The sequence below is a fragment of the Cebus imitator genome, unplaced genomic scaffold (assembly GCF_001604975.1).
Source record: "Cebus imitator isolate Cc_AM_T3 unplaced genomic scaffold, Cebus_imitator-1.0 Scaffold45, whole genome shotgun sequence".
Classification (NCBI taxonomy): domain Eukaryota; kingdom Metazoa; phylum Chordata; class Mammalia; order Primates; family Cebidae; genus Cebus; species Cebus imitator.
Genome location: NW_016107360.1, coordinates 2,834,951 through 2,860,207, shown reverse-complemented (window position 1 = coordinate 2,860,207; position 25,257 = coordinate 2,834,951). Strand labels below are relative to the sequence as shown.

Sequence of the window (25,257 nt, the reverse complement as noted above, 5' to 3'; positions counted from 1 at the left end):
ACAAAACACTATGAAGGGATAATCCCATTTACATCAATATCAATATAAAATATCTTCTTTAAAAATATATGCCTAAATCTTGATTGTGAGTATCCCTTAGAACTGGTGTTTCACAGGATTTTTAACAATAACGTTGTTTAAGTATACTTTTATTTTCTACATTATCTACCACATGAATAGAGAGAACAGTAGTAACTGTGACTAAATATTTAACATTAATATCTGCCTGTGGAGTAATCACAGGGAAAGGCAGTGAACATTTCTATTTCATAGTCAAATGGTTCTGAGGGGACTCAGGCATGTCCTCAACAGTTCAGTGACAGAACCAAGTACCCATTTCCAATTCACCTATCCCATTCATTTGTTCTATTGATAATCAATGAAATGAGGAATTAAAATTGAAAACAGGTTTGTAGTAGAATTCATATGCCATGTCAGTAAAAGTCTAAATAGCTTTTATTGTCACGGAAGAGAGTTTGTTTTGAAAACAATAAATCATATGAGTTGGTTTTTTAAATGCAATTACTGAAAGATGGAAAATGTTAAAGAAAAATGCATGTGCAAATGAAGACATCTAGTTACAAAGAGATTTTTATTTTAACAAAAGATGGGAAATCAACAGAATTAAAAGTAAAAATCATAAAATAATATTTAAACTTCAATATTGGCATCAGTAAAAGGCACATCAAAAATTTCTGGGGAAGTGTAAAGTTTTCTTCTGTTGCTGTTCCTAACAAAAATATTTCTGAATTTCTGAATATTTTATAAGAGTATATTCATATGTCGCCTGTGAAATTAAAATAGATACATACATTTTAGTGTCTGAATTCTTCATAGTCAACAAACAGGAATGAAGATAATATTGTAACAGGATAAGTTTATTTTTATTTTTGAGATGGAGTCTCACTCTGTTGCCTAGGCTGGAGTGCAGTGGTGCAATCTCAGCTCACCGCAACGTCCACCTCTCAGGTTCAAGTGATTATCCTGCCTCATCCTCCAAAATAGCTAAGACTACAGGTGCGTGCCAACAGGCCTGGCTAACTTTGCATTTTTAGTAGAGACAGGGTTTCACCATGTTGTCTAGGCTGGTCTTAATCTTGACCTTGTGATCCACCTGCCTTGGCCTCCCAAAGTGCTGGGATTACATGTGTGAGCCACAGTGAACAGCCAGTAAGTTAATTTTTAAGAGTAATTTAAAAAAAATTATTAACCTCAAAGAGAATTAGAAAAATAAGTATCCTACTTAGGAGAATTTTATTTAATACCCTTATTTAATACCTACTTAGGAGAATGTTTACATAACACAAAATAGGCAAATAATTGATACTTTAAATTTAGAAATGGGCAAGAAACTTTTATTTCACCAAACTGACTGGATTTATTTTTAATTATATTGTCTTATTAATGCACTGAAATTTGGCTGGCCACAAGAAAAGTGGAAACTGGTCAGAAGAGCGACATAAATATTAATGCTAAGGAAACCCTTGCACCAGAAATGATTAGAGGGAATATCCTTTAAGTGTCACCTTATAGGGTCTGGAGTATTCAAAGAGATAAACGATGTTCATTTTCAAATCCAATTATTTTATCATATATAGATATCTTTCAAGATACAAAGACTGATAGGTCTGGTCATACTGAACTTTTAGTTAAACCCCTTCTTCTAACTATAGAACACAGCTCTCAAGAGAAGTAGTGTGAATTTAACTCAGAAGAGACACCTCCCATCTATGTTGGGAAAAACTAGGGGATGTAGTAGGATATATGGAACTGAAAGTGATGGATAAAAAAAGAGCAAACATCTTGATGATTATGAATTTCTATACATTTACATACGGCAACTTCAACCTGGTCTTCCAGATACTAACAACAACAACAAAAGCCACAAGAATCCAAATTTCACAAAGAACAAAAAAAAGTATTAAAAATTAATCTTCTAAAAGAACAATCATTCACTTTGTATTGAGATTGAGAAAAATTAGCTAAACTTTTGGATACACTACGGAAAAAGTAGTTTTGAAGTGCTGACACAGTTGAATTTAGTGCTTGACATTAAGGCCTGATCAAATGCAACATCCCTGTTTATATGTACTCACGTAGCTCACACACAATATTGAAATTGTTGCAATCATCACTGAGAAGTGTATATGAAACTCCACATACGTATAGAATACTAACTCTAAAATTATCAACTGTATGAATATTTCACATCAAATGTTCAAAATTAATGAGATAAATGGCTAATTTATTTAGATTAAAAATTTAAACATCGAATCACAGGTACTTGCTGCTTTCATCACATATATACATGAAAAGGATCTTTGTTCAAGTTCAAACTGTATATTGAAATTCATTTTTAAATCATCAAATTTTAAAATGATACATCAAACATTTTAGAAAAATTAGGTTTGTTCAAAACTGTCAAACTTCTTTAAAAAAACATTGCCATGTTTTATAATAAAAGTTTTTGCCAAAGTTTAAACTCATTTGTCCTATAAATATGTCTTTTCTCTTAAAATGTGGAACAATGGTTGTTAAGGAGCACCTCTCAAATATCAACTGTGTGTTTATATTCCCAATTTGATCAATCCTAACCTATTCCAATAAAGTCCAAGGATACAGAGTCTTATGCTTAGGTTGATTTATACTTTTGGACCAGAGATTTTTTTAAAAGTGGGAGAGGTTTTCTATTTGTTTTTTCTTGACTCAATTAAAAAATAATGACATGGACACAGTCCCTATTTTTAAACGCTTGAGTATTATGACCTCATAAAATCACGACAATTAAAATGTCTGGTTTACTTCATCTTTTTAGTTAGTTGGGTAGGATTATTGATTCATGCTAAAATAAGGATATTTATTATACAATATTTGCAGCAAAAAGAAGTATTTTATGTTAAGTATCTGCATGTACAGAGACTGGTTCCTAAAACAAAAAGAAGGAAAAAAATGAGCATATATGTTTAGATTTATTTGTATTCATATTAACATATGTTAATTCGATCACATACATTATTTTTATAATCAAATATTAGCAATGTACTTTCTGAAAATTGGATAATCTTTATGGGTTCCCCTTTCAGCTCACTTCTCCCCAAGCTACTTCTACCTATACCATTACATGCATGTGTGGGCACATTTATTCTCACTCATATGCCTGCATTTCATAAACTTAGAGATGGTTGCCACGTGTTTAAAAAGGTAGACTGTAAGTGTTATAATGGGTAACTGTTAATCTTCTTTACAATTGCTTTCCAAGATACCTACCTACTATATGTTATCTACTTTCAAATTGTTTAGGACCAGTTAAAACAATTTTAAAATAATATTGAATTAGGTGAAAGAGTTCAATAACTTAGAGATGACACAATATATTTATTTGAAAGAAAAAGTCCTAAAACGTTTGTTTTAGTTAAAACATTTAAAATGTAATCCTTTCACCATCTATTGCCAATTTTAGATATTGCTATTCACTTACAAGAAGTTAATAAAATATAACCGTTTCAGCTAAAACAAGGTTTGTCACTAATTTTTCCTCCAGAAACCTGTTGTTTCTATCACTCATATAAAGCTTATATAAAGTTCTGCAACATAAATTTTACTTTTAAATCTGATGATAAAGTTTCAAAATATCATACATTAACAAAAAGCTGTTTATTAGTTTTCCAGTTTTGTATTTAATGCATTATTTAATTCCAAAAGTAAGGCATTAAATAGATTTGCAATCTTGCTATAAAATGTATGAAGGACAAAGTAATAGTGAGTTTTCACTTAATAAAGGTGTACTATTTCCTGTTTCTTACGGTCATAGAACAAAGAACTAAAAGATACAAAAATAAATGGGAAAGGTGAAGATATATTTGCATAAAGCATGTGAAAATCATTATTTCTTTTAGTTTGAAAACATAAACAAATTCAGCCATGCAGTTTTTTCTATGTGCAAAAACACATTGTACAAATGTTACTCAAATGAAGGTTAATTTTAAAGTAAACATCATGCAACCTACATTGTAACTTTCTAACGCAGGATTTTCTTAATCTACACTGGCTTCTATTGCAAACGACTCATTCCACAGAACAAAGCTGTTTGAAAAGCTCATTTTTTGTTGCACTACTTGCCAACTATTTTGAACTGACACCAGCATTAACTAATGATAGTGCTGGAATGTGCTGTTCCCAGTACAATGGAGGCCCGTACAGACCTAGGAGTATCCTGGGGTCCAGCTTCTGTCCATCCAGGGGGTTGGTGCCATACAACAGTGAGTGATGTTCCGAATGAACAAGCTGTATTTCCTCCAGGCTGGCTTTTCGACCTTGAATTCGCTGAAAGAAAACAGCAGAAGCCAACAGTACTCCACTGACAACATTTGGAAGAAAATGAGACCCCTTAGTCACATTTAAGATGATTAATAATGGGCTGAATTTCATCATGTAGGAATATGACACTGATTTGCTTAGTGAAGTATCAATAATATTTGAAAAATGAGTGTATGGAAGGTTCAGATTCAACAGACTGCTTATGCTAAATGGGCAACTGACATAAAGTATATTCTTATTTGGCATGAAAGAGAAAGCTGTAACACAGAAATTAATAGTTAACTCTTGTAAAGTATCAGCTTAAAAACAAACAGGGGCTACTGTTTAGCTGAAAATTAAATGTATTACAATCTTATTTTACACTTACCCAAAGAAGTTGTTAGAACACATTCATTATTCTTTCTTGAAGGACATAAATAAATGCCATTTCATTTTAATCAATCTGATGATCACAGATATGCTAATCACTTCCCATGTGTGCACCTCACAGTAGTATTAGTTTAAACCAATATTCCTAAAAGTATGTCCCATGGGATCAATAACAGTTCAATATCTGTTTACCAATAGTCTGTGGCGAGGTCAGTACAGAAATTCAGATCAATATTTAGAAACTTTTATGGCAATTTGACAGTATTTTTTTTTGTCTTCTGAATCTATTATAATCTTGTATCTCTTCAATATTTATTTCACTTTTGCCATAATTCATTTTAACATTTTTAATAAAAATATTAGTCTCTGACAAATTGGAAATTAAACAAAAACAAAAACTTCTGTTTAACCAGACATAGTTTGAGACACTCTAGGCTCCATCAATTTTTTTCAAACAGGCGAGGCAGAGACTTTCACTCCATCTAACAAATCACAGCACTTCAACATAGACAAAACTGTACATTACGTTCAACCTCAATTATCCTACACGCAAAGTGTTCTTTCTGGCTACATTCCTCAGCTGACATATCTATAAGCCTGATAAATATTGTGCTGGTGTATGAAGTTAATTAGCCTTAACTTTTGGAAATCGCTGTGCTTTCTAGTATTATGAAGAAAGTATTAATATTTCACTTAAAATATATATGTCACAACAAGACAGCTGTAAAGTAATATTTACAGAACAACAGTGATATTCAAGGAGAATCTGTTCAGGGGATGCTATGCTTTCATGTTCCTGACCAAGGAACCACCAGTTGGCCTGGAAACATCAGGTGACAACACCTCTCTCAGGACAAGGACAATTTCACCTTCAGTCTCCCTAGTTTAAAGTGTTACAGCTGCTGCCAGACTTGTCAATGCTGATGTGTGGTTCAATGAAGGGGCAGGCCAGGAAAACGTCAATATCTGACAATTCCTCAGCATTTACTGGGCAGGAGGCAGAGCTGTGCCTGTCACTGAAAATAAATGATCAGGTCACACTGAGAGAGGAATGGTGGGGGTCTCCAGGGGTAATAGAAAGGAGTGATTAAAGCAAAATCTCATTAACACTGCCTTTATGTGCTAAATAGACACACAAATACTTATGGAACTTTCTTTGTGTATCATTGAAGTTCCCTGTTTTTGATGCTATAATTCAGCATTGTCTAACGCAAGTCACATTACTAGAAAAATAAAAATATGCTTTAGAGAAATTATTACAGGTAGATAAGATCAGAACTCTGATGCTGAAGACTAAGGAAAATGTAATGATGGCTTTCTGGTCAGCCATCTTTCTGATCCATAAGCAAGCATCCTGAACCAGGTGGCTTAGCTGGTAAACATTCGATTTGGGAAAAGTGTACTGAAGACCAAAACAACCAAAGAAGCAGGATGACATGTAAAGAGACAAAATAAGCATGAGAAAATCTGAAGCCAACATTAAAAGGAAAAGTTTAAACTGTGAGATTTCAGTGGGTGGATAATCCCTCAAGATAAATAATGGTAAGTCCATGGTTTGAGTCATCTAAAATTGGACTGAGCAGGGCACTGGAAAACAGAATGTGGCAACCAATCCTAGTCTGGCAGAATAATGAACACCATGAAATAATAGGGCTTCGAGCTCTTCTTTCTATGGGTCTTTGAAATCCATAGCCACTAACATCACATATTCTGATACAGTGAAACATCAATATCTTAAACAATGTCAGTTCAGCAGCTAATGATCACAACCATATTTTGATGACTATCACAAACATTCATTGATATTTCCCCTTTCTTCATTTCTGTGAAGATTCTTTTCATCTATAAATTGAATTTTCACTCTGGTATAATATTAAATACCATTAACAATAAGTATATCTTTATGTGTTCATACACTAGTTGTGTAAATCTGCATTCCATGTACTCCATGCTTGTCCCAACACCTTTTCTTATTCTCCCACAATTCCACTGCTTTTTGCTGAAAGCTCAGTCACACATTTGAACGCTAGTCTGCTAACAAGATTCACTATAATTGACAGTAGCTGAAGCACTAGTAAGTAATAAAAACAGCAGTCTCCAATCTTTTTGGCACCAGATATCAGTTTTGTGGAAGACAAAAGGGAAAAGACGGCTTTGGGATGATTCAAGCACATTCATTTATTGTGTACTTTATTTCTATTATTTTTACACGGTAATATATAATGAAATAATTTACAACTAACCATAATGTAGAACCAGTGGGATCCCTGAGCTTGCTTTCCTGCAGCTAGATGGTTCCAACTGGGGGTGATAGGAGACAGTGACAGATCATCAGGCATTCAATTCTCATAAGGAGCGTTCAACCTAGATCCATCACTTGCGCAGTTCACATAGGGTTAGTGCTCCTATGAGAATCTAACCGCGCTGCTGATCTAAAGGAGGCAAGGCTCAGATGGCCATGCAAGCAACAGAGAGCAGCTGAAAATACAGATGAAGCTTCACTCACTCACCTGCCACTCACCTCCTGTTGCGTAGCCTGGTTCCTTACAGGCCATGGACGACTAATGGCCTGTGGCCCAGGATTTGGGGATCCCTGATAAGAGGACACCTGCTGAATCTGTTACCCACTTGTGTAGTATCAGTCAACTAACAGTAAGGACAGAGCATTTGGCCCAGCTATCTAGCATTGACTTATTCTAAGATTTTTCTCTGCTAGTTATACTCTAGGCGTCATCCTTGCTATTAAAATGTGCCATTATTCCTAAGTTTCCACTGTGATTTCTCTTTTTCTCCTTCTCCTTATTCTTTCTTTTGACTTTAAGCAAGTATTTTACACTGGCTCTTCTCATTACTATAGAAAATATTTTTTAAAAACTAATTTCACTAAATATAAGGAAGTACTTATTCTTGGCAATCACCCTCTGCTTGCTTCTTTGGTTGCTAGAGAACAGCCCCAGAAACATAGTGCATGTATTTCTACAGAAAGAGAGCAGTGAAAACTAATTCAGTACCAAAAAAAAATGTTTCTACCTGTAGATAGGATCTGGAAAAGGCATCTTTTGAGATTTGTATCTCACAGAGACACTGCTGGGGGAATGTGGCGGATGACTAAGCTAAAAATTCTGAAAGAGCAACAGCTTTCTTTATTTCCTAACATATAGGATCTCCTGGAGTAATTCTGTTTTGCTTCACTTGTATTAGATGCCTTAAATTTGTCACATTCAACTTTTCCTTTCATATTGAGATCTTCACCAGTTCCCATTTTCTGGTATTACCATCAGTAATTTAGTATTTTATTTGCGTAGGCTTAAATATAGATATTCCCACTTAATGACTTCTCATATTTTCTACTTCCTGTGTACCCTTTATTCTTTCTCTCTCTGTGCTCTCTTGAGTCAAAGGTCAAGAGCATAATGAGTCAAAAAATAGGCTAAAGTGCTCTGAAAATATTAATTTAGGGAGTACTAATTTCCATTCTCAGAGATACTTGGTTTGCAGGATATCTATGTAAAGTTATCTATGATAGTCTGACCATAAAGATTTTTAAGAATTCTGAGCATATTGGGGCACTCAATGCAAATAAGGGAGGGATTTCATCCGGGGATTTCTCACTTGGAGCCAGTAAAGGTCTTAAATGTCTTAACAACAAAGGCCTAGGAATGAAACCTTGTAGCTTTTTTCACCTTCTTAACAAAGAAATTTTGTGATGTAGGACTGTGTTCATTGTTACATTATCATTCCCTGTGACTTGCACTTAGTTTCTTCACAGAGAGTGGGAAAAGGAGCTATGTTCACTGAGTGCTTACTCTGTGCATAGGAACATGATCATGTTTAGTTCAGGGCCCTAAACAGTCTATATTCATGTTGGAAGTCTGACCAAAGTCATTTAAAATGACCATATTATTGAGTCTCACAACACACCATGGTTCTTTCTCAAAGAAAAAGTCTTTCTGAAACAGAGCCCGTTAATGCAACCTGATTATAGAAGAAATGTTCTGAACATGATCTATAAAGTCATACTGTGGCAGGATAAAATGTAGTCTACCCACACCCACCCACACACAGAGCACACACACGGTATAGATTCATATTTTTTTCTGCCAAGGAGCAGAGAAAAAAGGAAACAGTTCTATTCTTTTCCCTCCTGTGTTCAAAGCCTGGATTGAGGCCAGTGTCCTAATCAGTTCTCATTGGCCCTGGAGGAATCAGAACCTTTTGTAAAATATAATAAAGGGCATAAAATCATGATAAAATGCATGAAAAAGTAGTGCCTTTGGTTAGGGAACTCGAAATAATTTAGCAGAACAGATGGATTGCATTGGTTTGGTATTATTGAGGACATGAAAGGGCTCATTTTGTGGCAGTTCCAAACTAAGAGAAAATGTCCAACTTAAATTTGACAAGTCAAAGTACCTGCCTCCACTGGGGAAAACTCCATTTTCTTTAATCATTTTCAAAGTAGTGACATACTAGGCAAGAATTTCCAGTGACATATCTCATTTTCTGAAAATATTTCATACATTGTCCCTAAATATAGGGATATGTTTTTATTTATTTTCTCCAAAAATCCAGGGCAGATGAAATTCATAGGCAAACAAAAAATAATCATAAATGACTTCTTAGTGTCAAAGTTACCCTCTGCCACAAATGCTACACTTAATATTTAATAAGTCAATTTATAGTCTTCTTAATTTTTTCTATATACTTTTCTTTCTTAAAAAAAAACACATAAAAATCTGATCTCATTGCTTATGCCTAAACACAGCTACTGGAGTTTTAAAATGCTCCAACCAACTTCTTCTTAAAATGTTACATAAAAAATGTTTTTTTAACGGTTCCTCTAACTGCATGATATTCCATACAAACCTCCTCGTGTAATAGCTTGTACTTCTGAGTTTTTCTCATAAAAAATGGTGGAGGAGTGAAAGAAAGAATGAGGCAATTAAGCAGGCAGGTGGTCTAACAGGCTTTTGTTTTTTTCTGTGGGTCACAAGGAAAAAAAAGAGAATTCCAAGTTGGGAGCCTTGACTTCCAGTTCTGACTCTCACATGTCCTTAATGTGCCTATAGCCAGCTATGAGATATCTCTATGGGCCTTTGTTTCTTCATCTATAAACATAAAGTGGTTTGACTAAATTATTTAGAAGCTCCTTTTAGCCCTAAGATGATACGATTCTATGTGAAATAAACTTACACACAGTAGAAATTTAATAAAATGTTTCACTTTGATTTATGCATTTGCCTTAGGCAAGCAAATATAATAATTGCAATGATAAATTACTGTGGTTGAGGCCAAAGAAATCTGAATAAGGATTTTCAAATGGAGTCCAGTTCTTCTGCGATGTTCATTTCTTATAAGCCTAATCATAATTGAAACATAAGTTTTTTCAGCTCATATTCCTATCCTGTGACAACTTCAGTATAATAAACACTTTTAATAAATTTTGAAAATTATGTATGGCACTTGCAAGTGAGTGTCATCTTTATTTCTCAGGTTAATGCTTACATCTGTTACTTTCCCATCTCCAAATATTTGATTCAATTGCCTATTTGTCTCTGTCTTGTTAAGATTACGTTAAGAAGTCACGTTTCTGTTTCAGTAGTTCTTAACAGTGGCTGCACGTTGGAATCAGCTGGGGAAGTTTAAAAGGTATTGATGCCTGGGTCCTACCTATATAGCTCCTGAGTACCTTTGTCTGGGTGCAGTTTGGGCACCCAGATGTTTCCAACAACCCAGGGGATTCTAATGAATAGCTCAGGTCAAGAACCAGATGTCAGAGGGAGCTGTCCATTCTTCCTGCTCAGAAGTGAGTGCAAGACACTGACACTTGTACTGACCAACACTTGGGACAATGGAATGGTTAAAATATTTGGTTGTTGGACAGAAGTTCTGTGAGTAGAAAATGATATGTTAAGTGTCTTCGATGTGTCTTAATACTGCTTGATTCAGCCATTATGACTTATTTTAAAGTATTTTAGGACACAGAGCCATTTCTAATGCATTTTAGAAAACGGCAAATCCCAGGTCAATAATAAAGCTCTGAAATGGTGACAAGCATATATACACTATATTTTTTTAAGTTTTACTTCCACCTATTTCAACTCATTGTCCTCATCAGAAAGCAAGAAAAATTATCCCTTAGTCTAACCACTCAATTTTCACAATTCTTTATGCAATTGAACCCCCTACATTACAATTATTCTTTTTAAAAATTATAAATATTTTAATGGTTTAATTTAAACTTTTGCTTTTTAAAAGTGGTAATCATGTATGAAACAAACTTTCAACGAATGTTTTTTGTTACTCAAAAACTGTATATTTCAAATGGCTAAAAATTATATAATTTTTCATTTTTATTAATAAGCTTTAATGCTGCTGTTTCAAAATTTCTATATTACTTTCCAAGTGGACTCAGAAGAAGAGCATCTCGTATTTCCTTTTGTTGGCTGTTTTCCAGATTAATTCTTTCTGTTTAGCAGACATTTTTAAAAGAAATTCCAAATCATTTTACTATAAGCTGCACAACGAGTTTTGGTATATTTATCTGCCTGGTTCCACTCCGTGATATACAAATATCTTTTAGAACAATGATACAATGTACCCTGGTTTACTCATCAAATCTAGATCACTTGTACTTCTTCCCAAGACTGCTATATCCTTTAGGGACAATTCACAGGACTTCCTGTTTGAGTTTCCCTCTGTTTTGTGGTTAGATTCTAAGACACAAACACATAAAAAAAATTTTTTTGCAAACTAAGCAAAACAGTAAGCTGTTATGTGCTGCCACCTAGTTAGACTACTCTATAAAACAAATATTTAATTGATTTTCCATTAACTTGCAGTATTCAGTGCTTTGCAGTGTTGTCAGAAAATCTGCACATTCCAAAATGTTTCACCACAGATGAATGTATTTCCTAACTTAGAAACAAAGAGGTATTTTAAAGTCACCTATGTATGCAAGAAGATATGCTGGAATCCCTGCTTCTTGGCATCTTAAGATTTTGCACTAAACTTGCTCTCCACTTTTCTCATTGGAACTGCTGAGAAGTTCCAGAAGGGACAACAGTAGCTTGGTTTTGTGTCCCAGAATTGTTTCATAATTACTTTGTGTTGGCACTTGAATAAACGAGTTAAACATTTCAGCACAGTATGTTGCTTATGGTTTTTACTTATGAATTAAGTGAAAGAAAGTTATTCAATATTAGTCACAAAAAGGCAATGCAAATTCCACATAATGTGTAATCCAACAAAAGCATTATAAAATGTTATTCTCAAAACAAATGTGAGAGCAAGCAAATGTCTGTGGGTGGCTTGGTGGGGCTGGGAGTCATGAGCACTTCTGGAAAAAACAACAAGTGCATTTCTAACAGATGATGGGTCAATCTCCACGATTTTTTTTTTTTTTGACCACAGATGAGCACATTTCTCTTCTTCAGGAGCATGCACATCTTAGAAACCCAGCTACCTAATCAAAGAGCTTGTTTCTGAAGAGGACACCAAATGACCCCTCCAGGTCCATTTCTCATGATGACAAGAAAGCTGCTGATTTTGCTCTTCGATCCCAACAGAGTCACTAAACTAAGTATGAATGATTCAGTAGGGGAAAAAATTAAATGGTATTGGCATGAAGGACTACTAACTGCCTCAACTTATTAAAAACAGTGTCACATCATGCCAAAAAAAGTTAACCCATGAAACCACTGTAATCTAATATAATAAGGACTAATGTTTTCTCTGGCTACAATCAAGATTAGTAAGCAGAGCCAATTTACACAACAGCTTACAAACTAAGAGCAATATGTTTACTGAAACATTCTAAAAATTTAGTCTACACTTAACCAAAGAGAGTGTTATATTCCAAAAGAACTGCTTAACCATTCTAGCTTCAGACGTTACTACGGCTGAAAGAGATCCTAACAAATATTTTGCCTAACACCCTCATCTAAACCTTAAGAAAACCAAAGATCAGCAAAGTAAAATGGCTTGACAAAAGCAAACAGATAATTAACGGCAAAACTAAGGTCAAATCTAATTTTGAATGATCATCTTTGAGAGAATCCATTTTTACTAATTTGCAACATTGTTAAATGGATTGACATAAAACAAAAATTTGATTTATCAGTCTACTATCTGGAAATGAAGGAATACTGTTAGTCTTTTCAAATTGCTACCTTTTCTATTATGTCATTTTTAAATTTCATTAATTGTAAAATTGACTGCTCTGTTGCTTGAGGGAAGCTGACTCTTCTTTGTATGCTAGCAGAACTAGGATTCCTTATTTTTTGTCCCAGTCAGATAGTAACCCCAATAAACAAAGAACACAAATAAAAACACAAAGAGGGCATGTTATTCATTGCAAGACCTGGGATATTTTCCCCTCACACTCTAATATGTAACATTACCTCCTCTGTCTCTTGGTCACGGGGCCCCATTGATGCTGTCAAGTCTACAGAGGCAGCTTCCTCATTTTTTTCTTTCTCAAGCAGGAGCCTTCACAACCACGGCAATGTAAAATGAATGACTCAAAACTCCTGTGAAATTTGCAATTGTGTATTTATTTGTATGATTGTTTAATTAATGCTTGCTGATCACACCAGATAGTAACCTTGAAGACAGGGATGTATACTTTCTACTCAGTAATATATCTTCTACTCCTAACAAAAGTGCCTGGGAAACTCAAATTCTTGATAAATATCACTGAATGATTACATCACTGTTCTCAAAGTGTGGCATCCAGGCCAACGGTATCAGAACCATCCAGACACATGTTACCAATACAGATTGTTGGACCCTACTCCAGGCCTACTAAATTAGAAATTCTGAGTTTAGAGCTCAGCAATCTGTGTTTTAGCATCCCCTCAGATGATTCTGAAATAAGTCAACATTCAAGATTTCCTTCTTTGAAAGCACAGGTTGATTTCTAACCAAGAATAGTTACACAGACCTGGTGGGAAAGTAGTACCCAAAGATGGCAGATGACTATCTGGATACTGAAAAACAATGCACTGACCCACCTTGTATGCATTATATTCCTATTTGATTATATCCTTTCCCGTGAAATCTAATAAATCTTCTCTTTTGAAACAAATGAGTTTTTACTTCCCACAACAAAGAGAGGAAATTGCTCATATTGCTTCGGAGAGAATGATAACCTAAGACATCCAGCCTGGTACTCAAATCCCTGGAGTCCCAGTTAGCAGAGATTATACTTCCTCATGTTAGCATGTTTTAGACATAACTGGGCAAAGGAACTAAAGTTTAACTTCCTGATAACCCCTTCTAGCCAATTTAGAAGTACTGCCCTTGAACCTTGATTCCCTTATTTGGGTCTGTGGGGTATCTTGGTAAATAAATTACTCACGCCTAAGCTGGAACACAACTTCCTCTCTCAGAAAGAATAAGTGAACTCCAGTGAGCAGATACTATCATTATCTTTGATTCCTAATTTAGAAGGCTTAGAAACACTAACCAGGTAGCCTTTTGGGTAGGCCCCTTCCTGCCCTTTCAACTAGCCAAAATACCCACCAGGTACACAGATCACTTGCCTCTATGGTGTACTTTTCTCCTGATTCTTCAACAATACTGATTGTAAAGATATGTGGCAAATTACTAAAATATTTGTTGATAATTTTGTGTTGTATTTTTCACAGCATTGACATTTTCAAAGTAATTTGGCAGGAGACAGAATGTTTAGCATCTTTGTAAGACAGCTTAATAACACAGTAAAATATTTGCATATATAACTTGTCAAATCAAAAATATTAGAAGAAATCTACAAAGAACATACATCAGTTTCTTCCAGCGTGTTTAGAAAAACATGGACTTGGGAGAGCTAAGTCCACTAGGTAAGATTCTACTATTTCTGACAAGGATTAACCTGGTTTGGAATAGTCTCTGTGTATTCCTTTTCTATTTATTCCTCTACTCTTCCAGGAAAAACAATCAGGAAGAGAAAACAAGTTATGAAAACAGTGTTTCCATTTTAGTTCTATGTTTTATCTTATATTAAACAAAATGTCTCTATAAAAGGATAACATTTGTTTAGTTAACGATTTTTAAAATTTAATTTTGAATTTTACAAATATCATTCACACCTGGGCAGAGACATTAAATTCTTAGGTATCTTAAAAGTGAGTTAATTTTTAGTGGTTTTAGAAATTTCATTTCACGGTTTGGTTTAGGTTAGCATCTCATAATTTCAAAATAAATTTATATGGGCAATAATTTATTTGCTAATATGGGAGTTTTGATAATGTAGGAATATTATCATATATAATGATAAACACATATGGGCAACAAAATCTTCACTTAAGAAACTGAACACCTGGTGAACTGCCATCAAACTATGTTAGGAAAAGTGGCTTCTATTTGCATTGTTGCAAGGTTTTGGGTATGATGTTTGTGCTTTTTCTTTATTAAGAGCAAATCTGCTGATCTGGGCTTGTGAGTGTATTATTAGTTAATTTTGTGATTAAGTGTTACCAAGGAGACTCTATTTTCCTCAAGCCCATAGCTGTATGATAGTGCTTCTGACATTTCACCCTGTGTTTGATATCACATCAGTCAGTGCTATACAAACTGAATTGTATAGTTTCAAATAATACAGAACTAAAATAATGTAATGTATATAAGCCATTGAAAAGACTAACCAGCAAAGGATGATAATAGACTTTTGAACTTTTATTCCAGTGTGAACCACACCAAATTCCATTTATTTCTATACTCTGTTCCTTTTACTAACAATTCTCCTTCAGGTAATAGGTTTTAGGAATACCACATCTAACAATGCATTTGAAGGCTCTGACAATTTGAAGTAGCTAGGACCAGGCCAGTAGCTGCAGGATATAACACAAACGTGAATGTGGAAAAATGTAAACAGCAATGTCTCACCTGGCAAAAGCACAGAAAAACTGCAAAGCAGATGAAAAGGTGAGACAGGAATGTTCAAGTGAATAAATGTATTTTGTCCATTAAGACCAGCCTACCACAAATAATTTTCCTTACTGGTCTACTTTATGGACTCCATATGGGATTGTGTAGAAAAGAAAATAGTTTGGCCTCTAAACTGCATTATCAAAAACATGAAATCCTTAAAGATAACTCTAAAATTGAGCAGCGTATGAAAGCCTTCTGCCATATAATATGAATGCCACTGGCAAAAAAATGAATAATAGACTTGCACTCAGGAAAGAACCAGATAAATAAATCTAGCTCATTTTCCCTCACTTTGGGATTTCTAGATAAAGGATACATTTAATCAAAATCAGAGTTTTAAATAAGAAAACTATTTGATAATTCCATCATAAATATATAATAAAACTTGTGAGACTAAATCTGTACACAGCGTTATGGTATATTTATACACAATCTCAACTACTGAATGATCCATAAGACACTAGCAATGAATTAATGTTTTAAAAAAACAACTTCCCTTGTAACATAAAATATCTACCCTTTAAAGAAAAAAAAATCCATCATGAAGATTATTCATCTGTAAAAATAAACAAACTGAATGAATGGCTTTGCATCTTTAAAAGTCAATTATTTTTAGGAAAGGGTAAGACTGAAGTAACTCATACTACCATATGTAGGCAAGTACACCTGACCTGTAGAAAAATTCTGTGCTTTGGTATTCCTATTTCAAGTAAAATATTTTACAGACTCAGTTTAAACTAAGTTGAATTTAAATAAGAAATTTGTTGACTACGTTTTGGGACTGTATCTGTCTTGTGAAATTTTATAATTCCAATACCTAGAACATGTTTAGAACTTAATAGAGACCCAGTAAAAACAAGTAATTAGTAAATGTTAAAATAATGTGAGAAAGCCCATGGAGGGCATTTTTCTTTTAAAAATGGCTTAAATTCAAATGCAGAATGTTACTGGATTTCAGACAACAATGGGCATTTATAGTAACCAAATCAAATAGCAGCTGTTTGTAACATATTTTGCACATTTCACAATGGGAGCCTTTCTGAATTGATATGACTTTTGTTTTTACCCTTTGAAAGCCTAAAATGATAGATTTTTCAAAATAAAAATGGTATTCACCAGGCATCTATAGAAATGAGTTTAAGGAAATCGTGATAAAATGAAACTATTCAAACCCGTTCATCAAGTTATAAACCTATCAACCACTTCACTAAAAAGAAATTACTTTTGGTGGTAAGAGGACAGTTAATATTTTAAATCATTAATTTCCATGTGGCAAAACTGGCATACATCTAAATTCAAAGTTCAGTTTATAACCAAAAACGATAACTTAGTAAGAGTTTCTAAGAAGATAAACTCAATAAATAATACCTATTTGCAAACAGTGCTACCATGTATATGTAATAATAATACTGCAATATTGGAACACAGGCATCAGGCAGCTGTTCAGTTCATCAACACTGATCGAATACTTACTGCTTGCCCAACACAGAGTCAGGTGGTAAGCTCTGTGCTACTTAAATCTATGATGGTTCATCAATCATGGTGTTTGCACTATATGGTTAATATTTTTCTATTACTCCCCAAATGAATACTGGCCTCTTAACATGATTTATTTAAGGAAGTAAAAGAGTGTGTCCAATGCCAGATTACCTCACATTTATTTAGCAGCCCAGTTTCTTGCAGTCGTGACCAGATACTCTGTATTCGTCCAGCATGCTCAGGGTGGGTGGTGGAATTGCCACAAACGCACTGATGTTTCAGCATCAAGGGGTCGTAGGCAATTCCTTCAAGACAAGGGAAATACAGAACAAGATTGAGGTATAAGGTAACGATATGTGTTAGAAGATAATATGACAACTCAAAAAAAGTCATTGTTCTTAAAATAAATTTGACAAAGGGGGAAATAATACAAATTCTCAGGAGCACATCAGAGCTATTTAGTCCTATCTATCTGGATACTTGTATAAAAACATGAACTCATGGATTAACCAGTACTCAGACCCTAGTTTAGTAAATCTGTAGTGATGAAGATGATAATATTTATAGACATTTCAGATTTTAAAATATATATATATATATATATATTGTAATATTTTATGAAAATCATTATGAATTGTTTTTAGGCAGATAATTTAATTCAGTAGAGGTTTTAATTTCACCGCATCATTGGAAACACAAAATGAGCTGGCTCTTTAAATCTTTCATAATTCTAGCCTGAGTTTAGATGAGGGTTACATTCTTGTAATAAACTGGATTCTCCCACTCTTTGCCTATCCTGTTTAGTAATTTCTTCAAGGTTATGCAAAAACCGTTTCTTTGTGTTTCTCCCCATAATTTATATCATTATGTAAACAATATGGATATTGTAAATCTTATAATATTGTGGGGCATTTAAAGTGTTTCTTTTAAAAAATAAATGTAAATTACAATGCCACTACCAGAGATTATACAGATACTAATGAGTACAATCTGCTTTTAAATTATCAGGTGTTAGCATATTTCATTTTCAATCACGATGATGAAATGAATTATTAGCGGTACTTAAAATAGGACTTTTTAAAGTAACAAATTAGATGAGAATTATAACTCTAGCTCATTTTAAGAAGATTTTCATCAGTAACCCTATTCCGTGATGTGGAAACATGTTGCTTGCAAAATTGCCTGACATAAGAATTTATCAAATCAAATGTCCTCCAATAAATGACCATCAAAGTACATTTGTAGATGGGAAAAATACCCATGATAAGAAATTTTACAACAACCACCAATAAAAATCTTCAGGAACAGATGAGCACCAGTAATTTATGCTGTAAAACAAGTTAAATTAAATACACTTTATTTTCCTTTTGGCTTACATTATTGTGTTAAAAAAATGTTGAGAGGAAAATATTTTTCACTGAGTATACTAAAATGATGCAGAAGAATGCCACATGCATTTTGAAACCATGTGCTAAAAATTATGTCTAAGAAAAAATATAATTTTACTAGTCCAAATAATATGTATTCTTGGAATCAAATGGCTTCAACTCCATCCTTCTTTCCCTGATTCTCACATTTTTGTCCTCAAGACTGACCTCCTTTATGAGCAGCTTATTGCACACTTACCCATTGAATGACCAATCCAAAATCTCCACTTAGTTGTCTCATGGTTTTCAAAAAGTGAAAATGTCTCTGATTTTGATTTCATGATCATAAACCACACACGATATTACTCATGTTTACAAAAGACATCAAGATTTGCCATTGTTTATACGAGAAACCTTAATGTTCCCTTGACACTCCCCCTCCAATGAACCAAAGTAGTGTTCTGTTTTCCCTCTAAAGCAGATCTTGAATCACTCACTCTCCTTATCTCCACTGCCAAAACCATACACAATCTAAGGTACTATTATCTCTAATCTGGACTCCTGAGATAGCCTTGTAACTGGCAACCTGACTTTTACTCTACTCCATTTGCCACGCAACAGTGGCCACTTCTGTTTAAACCCTTCAGGGCCTTCATAGAAGAGACAGAAATTCCTCCAGGCCAGCGTAGATAGCTCCCTCCCCAACCTTCCAGCTTCATTTCATATCTCTCCCTCTTTTGTTCTCAATTTCTCTTATTAAAACCTTCCTTCCTTTCCTTACAAAGGTCAAAATCCTACCAACCTTGTGATCTTCATACATGCTATTCCCTCTATGCCAGAAATTCTTCCTTCTTGACCGCCATAACTCCAGTCCTCATTCGGCTAATTTTTTTTCACTCTTCAAGGCCCAGTTTTTAATGTCACCTCCTCTACCAAGCATACCCTGAGATCTCTAAATTAGGTCTCCTACTATATGCTCTCTTAGCATCCTCAAGGCCTCCTTCAAGCATTTGTCACAATTATATAATTGTTGTATAATTTTGTTTATTGTACATTTTCTTCACTGGATGGTGAGATCTTTGAGAGCACAGATTATAATTGTATTTTTACCTCTGAAATTTCAGTGGACATAAACATGCTTAAATAAAGCAGGTCCTCAAAAATATTTTTTAATGAGTGAATGAAAACCATAAATGAATGAATATGTCCCCAAAATAGGTCAGATAGTTACACTGTAAAGCTTTCCTCAATGAATTTAATTGGTGAATCTCCTTGGATTCCTGAAAAGTAGTCTCACTTGTTTAATCTTCTACCTTTTATGTCTCTTATCTTCCTACCCTAAGTGCCTCTAATACAGGCATTTATTTTACTCAACTTTATATTTCTACATGGAATTTCACAAAGTCTTTTTACATTCTGCATAAAGTCCAATATGAATAAATATTTTAAAATAAAGTTAGAAGGAAGACATCAAGGAAGGCATAAATGGAAGCAGGCAAGCAGGATGGAAGAATAACATTTAAAATACAAAGATGTGTAAGACAGGTTTTTCCAATTTAAATATATTAACTATTTATGAGTTACTACTATACAGAAGAACTGTTTAACATTTTCAACAATAGCTGCATAAAATAGAAAAGTAATAGTTGAATAATAATCTGGAAACAAAAAGTTTAACATCTGCCTCATTTTGAAAAGATATTTTTGGCAATGCACAGAGGATCACACCTATAAGCCTAGCACTTTGGGAGGCTGAGGCAAGAGGATTGCTTGAGCCTAGGAATTTGAAATCAGCCTGAACAACATAGGAGACACTGTCTCTATAAAAAATTTTTAAAAACTAGTCAGGAATGGTGGTGTGCCTGCTGCTGGTGGAAGAATTGCTTGAGCCCAGGACATTGATGCTGCAGTGAGCAGTGATCAAGCCACTGCACTCCAGCCTGGGCCACAGGGTGAGGCCTTGTCTCTGGAAAAAAATAAAGAAGAAGAAGGAGAAATATATTATTCAAGAGTAGAGGTTCTAATCATTACGTTGCTTAACTTTTTCACTATTTCATCTCTTGACACATCTAAGCTTACCTCTGTAGTAATGTTTCCCCTCTTAATGATATTTTCCCCATAATCCACTGCCAAGAAAAAAAATTGTGAAACAGGTTATGGTAGCTGGGATTTTTTGCAGGTACCTAGAGATTATACTTTAAAGTCCAGGAACTCTTGGAAATCCATTTGAATTTAAAGGGAAATATATGCAATCTGGAACCCCAAACTTCCACTGACTCATCCTAATGATGTTTCACTGAGGTGTTAACAGGTAGACTGCAAAATGAAACTTTAACCTCATCCTTCATCTCCATTCCCTTCCTCTCTCTTTCGTTCTCTTTGGCTTCTCAGAAGCATGGACTTACATGGTGAGAAGTAAGCCTGCTCTTCTCTCTGCAGTTCATATGGAATTCTAGTTTTGTTCAACCCTTTCTGGCCCACTGATTATCATTTGTGACATAAGACTATAGATTAATTAATTTTTCTATTGATGAGTGGGATAAGAGTTAAAATTAGGATTTGGAAAAATACACAAAGGAGTCTTAAAATATTTTCCCATAGTTTAAACCATAGTTGTTTGTTTTCCACATATGTGTATATATGTAAAAATATGTATACATATTTTTACATACAGAAAATCCTCAAAATTTCTCAATAAATTTTTCTTATAAACTTGGACTTTGTGCTTTCTCTCTCAGCCTTATTAAATATGTATTCGAAGCATCTAGTGTAGTATCTTTCCCTCTTAATTATTACATGTAGTTGTAATTTTTTAGCCATATAATCTATTTATATCATCTGATTTACACTCTGTCTAGTAAGACCTGACAGGCTGAGTCAATAGAGTCTTCATAGACAATTTATCTTGTCTATAAAGAAAGCTGAGTTTAGGATATTTAGAAGAAAATTTTTGATCCTGATTTCTAGTTCCTAACATTCAACTTCATTTGCATTTCTAATAACTACATAAGGTTTCACACATTCCTAACGTGTTTGCTAAGCAACAGTTATTAAACTCCTTCTAGGGCAGGGGAATGGATAAAGGACTAGCACAGTACAAATATATATGACACAGCAACCTCCTGAAAGATGCAGAAACAGTGGACACTTATTGAATGCTCGCTATGTTCCAGATTCTAGCAGCTTCATTTTACTACATTCAACTCAAAATCTAGTAGTAAAAGTGAGCTGAAAATATGTAACACTTTTGAAAACTCTGCTAAGCAAAAAAATTGTGAGGCTAGAGTCAAAAAATATCTCTTAAAAACAAAAAAGTGTTTTCAGAGTTGAACAACCGCACACCTTGATGCCAGCAAGCCTACCACACTAGAAATATAAATTGTTTTAAAAAACAATAATAATAATTTCTGGGAANAATGAAATACAAATGGTAGAATTACTAAAAAAAGAAGAAACTATTCTGAAACAAGGATCATTTCTAATGACCTTCAGATCACACACATAGCAGCTATTGTTACCATTTCTACCCATAATGCTAATCTATATATAAGACTTATCTTGCCTTATTTTTTTCTATTTCTCTTTTAATATTTTAATTTTGTTTTTGTTTTTAGACAGGTACTCATTCTGTCACCTGGGTTGGAGCGCAGTTTATATTTTACGATCTGTAATATGTTTTAACAAGAACACATAAAGTACCAAACAGTGTAATTTTTTTAATTATTTGTGAAACCTGATGTGTCCAAAAAGCAAATGATGTAATGTCTAAAAATTCCTTTTAAAAAACTTATATATTGTACCTCTCACTAGATAAGAAGCATTTTCTAAACCTAATGGTTTTGTGTTTTGTTTATTGTTTTTTCATGTAAGTCATCTTAACAGAGTATGAGACAGCTAGAAAGGAAAGTGGGTAGAAGAAATTCCCAAAATAAGCCTTCCAACTAACACTATATGAACGTCTGTTAAGCCCTAGGAATTGGATTTAGTATTGCCATTTAACTGTAAAGCCAGGAAGGAGATTCAACCAGCATGTAAGTTGGCAAAAAGTGAAGCCAAACACAATTCATTACACATTTGCTGGCAAAATATCTGGAAAGATTTTTCAACATTCAAGAATGGGTGAGAAAAAAAAAAAAAAAAAGGGCCTTTGAGAATATAGTACAGATACTGTGAAGGAAATACCATTCATACTGCTTAGTTCAGTGAACATGATTTACTAAAGGAAGCAAAATAAAATTTTAGAAAATGTTTTGTTCTCTTCAAATGTCAAAAGACACTGGCCCTATAACATCAGAGCAAAAATATAAAGGCAGAGATAAAACTAATTAAAAAGGCAATGGAATGAATAAAAATAAAGTTGGGTATGATAAACAGGGATTGCAAGGAAATTAAAGAGTGGCAAAATGAATATCTATACTGGAGGCAATATAGGAATTTACATTTCAGAAAGCCAAATCAGTGCTATTGAATACAAACTTGAGAAGCCTCCATAATATAAAGGAAAGAACTACTAGATGTACATAATAAGGTGAAAATACGGTGGTCAGAAAAAAAAAAAAAGTTGTAATTTCTTCTGAGAGAAAATCAGACTAACCAAATACAGGAATATCTGGAACATATTGCTGGTTCGATTCCAAATCACTCGAATAAAGCAAATATCACAAAAAAGCAAGTCACATGACTTTTGATTTGCTTACGCATATAAAAGTTATGCTTACACTATACTATAACCTATGAAGGGTGGAATCATTGTGTCAAAGAAACCAATGTGCATACTTTAATTAAAAATTAATTTATTGCTAAAGTGCTAATAATCATCGGAGCTTTCAGTAAGTCATAATCTTTTTGCTTGTGGACGGTCTTGCCTTGATATTGATGGCTGCTAACCAACAGGGTAATAGTTACTGAATGTTGGAATGGCTGTGGCAATTTGTTAAAATAAGACAACAATGAAGTTTGCAATACCCATGAACTCTCCCTTTCACAAAACATTTCTCTGTAGTATGAAATGCTGCTTGATATTATAGCACTTAACCTTCAGTAGGACTTCTTTCACAATTGGAGGCAATCCTCTCCAACTCTGCAGCTGCTTTATCAACTAAGTTTATGTAATATTCTAAATCCTTTGTTGTCATTTCAACAATGTCCACTGCATATTCACCAGGAGCAGATTCCGTCCCAAAAAAACATTTTCCTTGCTCAACCCCTAAGAAATAACTCCTTATTCATTCAAGTTTTATAATGAGATTGGAGCAATTCATATATTCAGATTTCAGTTCTAATTCTAGTTCCCTTGTTATTTCTACCAAATCTGCAGTTAGTTCCTCCACTAAAGTAATGAACCCCTCAAAGACATCCATGAGAACTGAAATCAACTTCTTTCAATCACTTGCCAATGTTGATATTCCTCCCATGAATCATGAATGCTCTTAATGGCATCTAGAATGGTGAACCCTTTCCAAAAGGTTTTCAATGTACTTTGCTCAGGTCCATAGGGGAATCATTGTCTGTGGCAGGTATAGCCTTATAGAATGTATTTCTTAAATAATAAGACAAAAATTTAAAAGACTTCTTGATCTATGGGCTGCAGAATGCATACTGTGTTAGCAGGTGTGTAAACTTAATCTCCTTGTACATATCCACCAGAGTTCTTCAGTGACCAGGTACATGGTCAATTAGGCAGTTATATTTTGAAAGGAAATTCCCCCCGCACGCCGCCCCCCTCATGAGCTTAATACGCCCAACAATGAACCACACTCCAAACAGATGTGCTGTCATCCAGGCTTTGTGGTTCATTTTATAGAGCACAGGTAGAGTAGATTTAGCATAATTCTGAAGGGCCCAGTATTTCCAGAAAGGTAAATGAGCACTGGCTTCGACTTAAAGCCATCAGCTGCATTAGCCTCTAATAAGAGTAGCTTGTCCTTTGAAGCCAGGCATTGACTATTTCTCTCTTAAAGTTTTCTATCTCTTCTTCCAATGAAAGCCTGTTTCGTCTACAATGAAATTCTGTTGTTTAGCATAGCCATCTTCATCTGATCTTAGCTAGATCTTCTGGAAAACTTGTTGTAGCTTCTATATCAACACTTGCTGTTTTACCTTGCACTTTTATGTAATGGAGATAGCTCATTTCCTTAAACCTCATAAGCCAACCTCTGTTGACTTCCAACTTTTCCTCAGCAGTTTCTCACCTTTCTCAGCCCTCATAGATTTGAAAAGAGAGCCTTGCTCTAGACGAGGTTTTGGCTTAAGGAAATACTGTGGCTGGTTTGATCTTTTACCCAGACCACTAAATCTATTTCCATATAATCAATAGGGCTGTTTCGCTTTCTTATCATTTGTGTGTTCACTACAGCAGCACTTTTAATTTCCTTTAAGAACTTTTCTTTTATATTCACAAGTTGGATAGCTGGCACAAGAGGCCTAGCTTTTGGCCTATCTCAGCTTTTGATGTGACTTCCTCACTAAGCTTAATCATTTCTAGCTTTTGAAAAAAATTAAGAGACATGTGACTCTTCCTTTCACTTAAACATAAAGGCACTGTAGGGTTATAAATTGGCCTAATTTCAATATTGTAATGTCTGACGGAATAGAGAGGGCCAAAAAGAGAAAGGAAGATGGGGCCCTGTCCAGTTGGTAGAGCAGTCAGAACACACACAACATTTATCTACCAAGTTCACTGTCTTGACTGGGTGTGGTTCATGGTTCCCCAAAACAATTACAAAAGTACTATAAAAAGATCACTGATACATGGACACAGGAAGGGGAGCACTACACACTGGGGTCTGTT

General features: G+C 34.3%; 1 protein-coding gene across 1 annotated transcript in view; it reads right to left on the bottom strand.

The window, feature by feature from the left end:
* Positions 1-25,257, bottom strand: part of HDAC9 (histone deacetylase 9) — a 900,368-nt gene that overhangs the window by 235,374 nt on the left and 639,737 nt on the right. Inside the window, exons 16-17 of the mRNA XM_037737895.1 lie at positions 17,272-17,405; positions 4,203-4,323 (exon numbers count right to left, since the gene is read on the bottom strand). Coding sequence (XP_037593823.1) covers positions 4,203-4,323; positions 17,272-17,405 — 255 coding nt within the window. The remainder of the gene's footprint in view (positions 1-4,202; positions 4,324-17,271; positions 17,406-25,257) is intronic.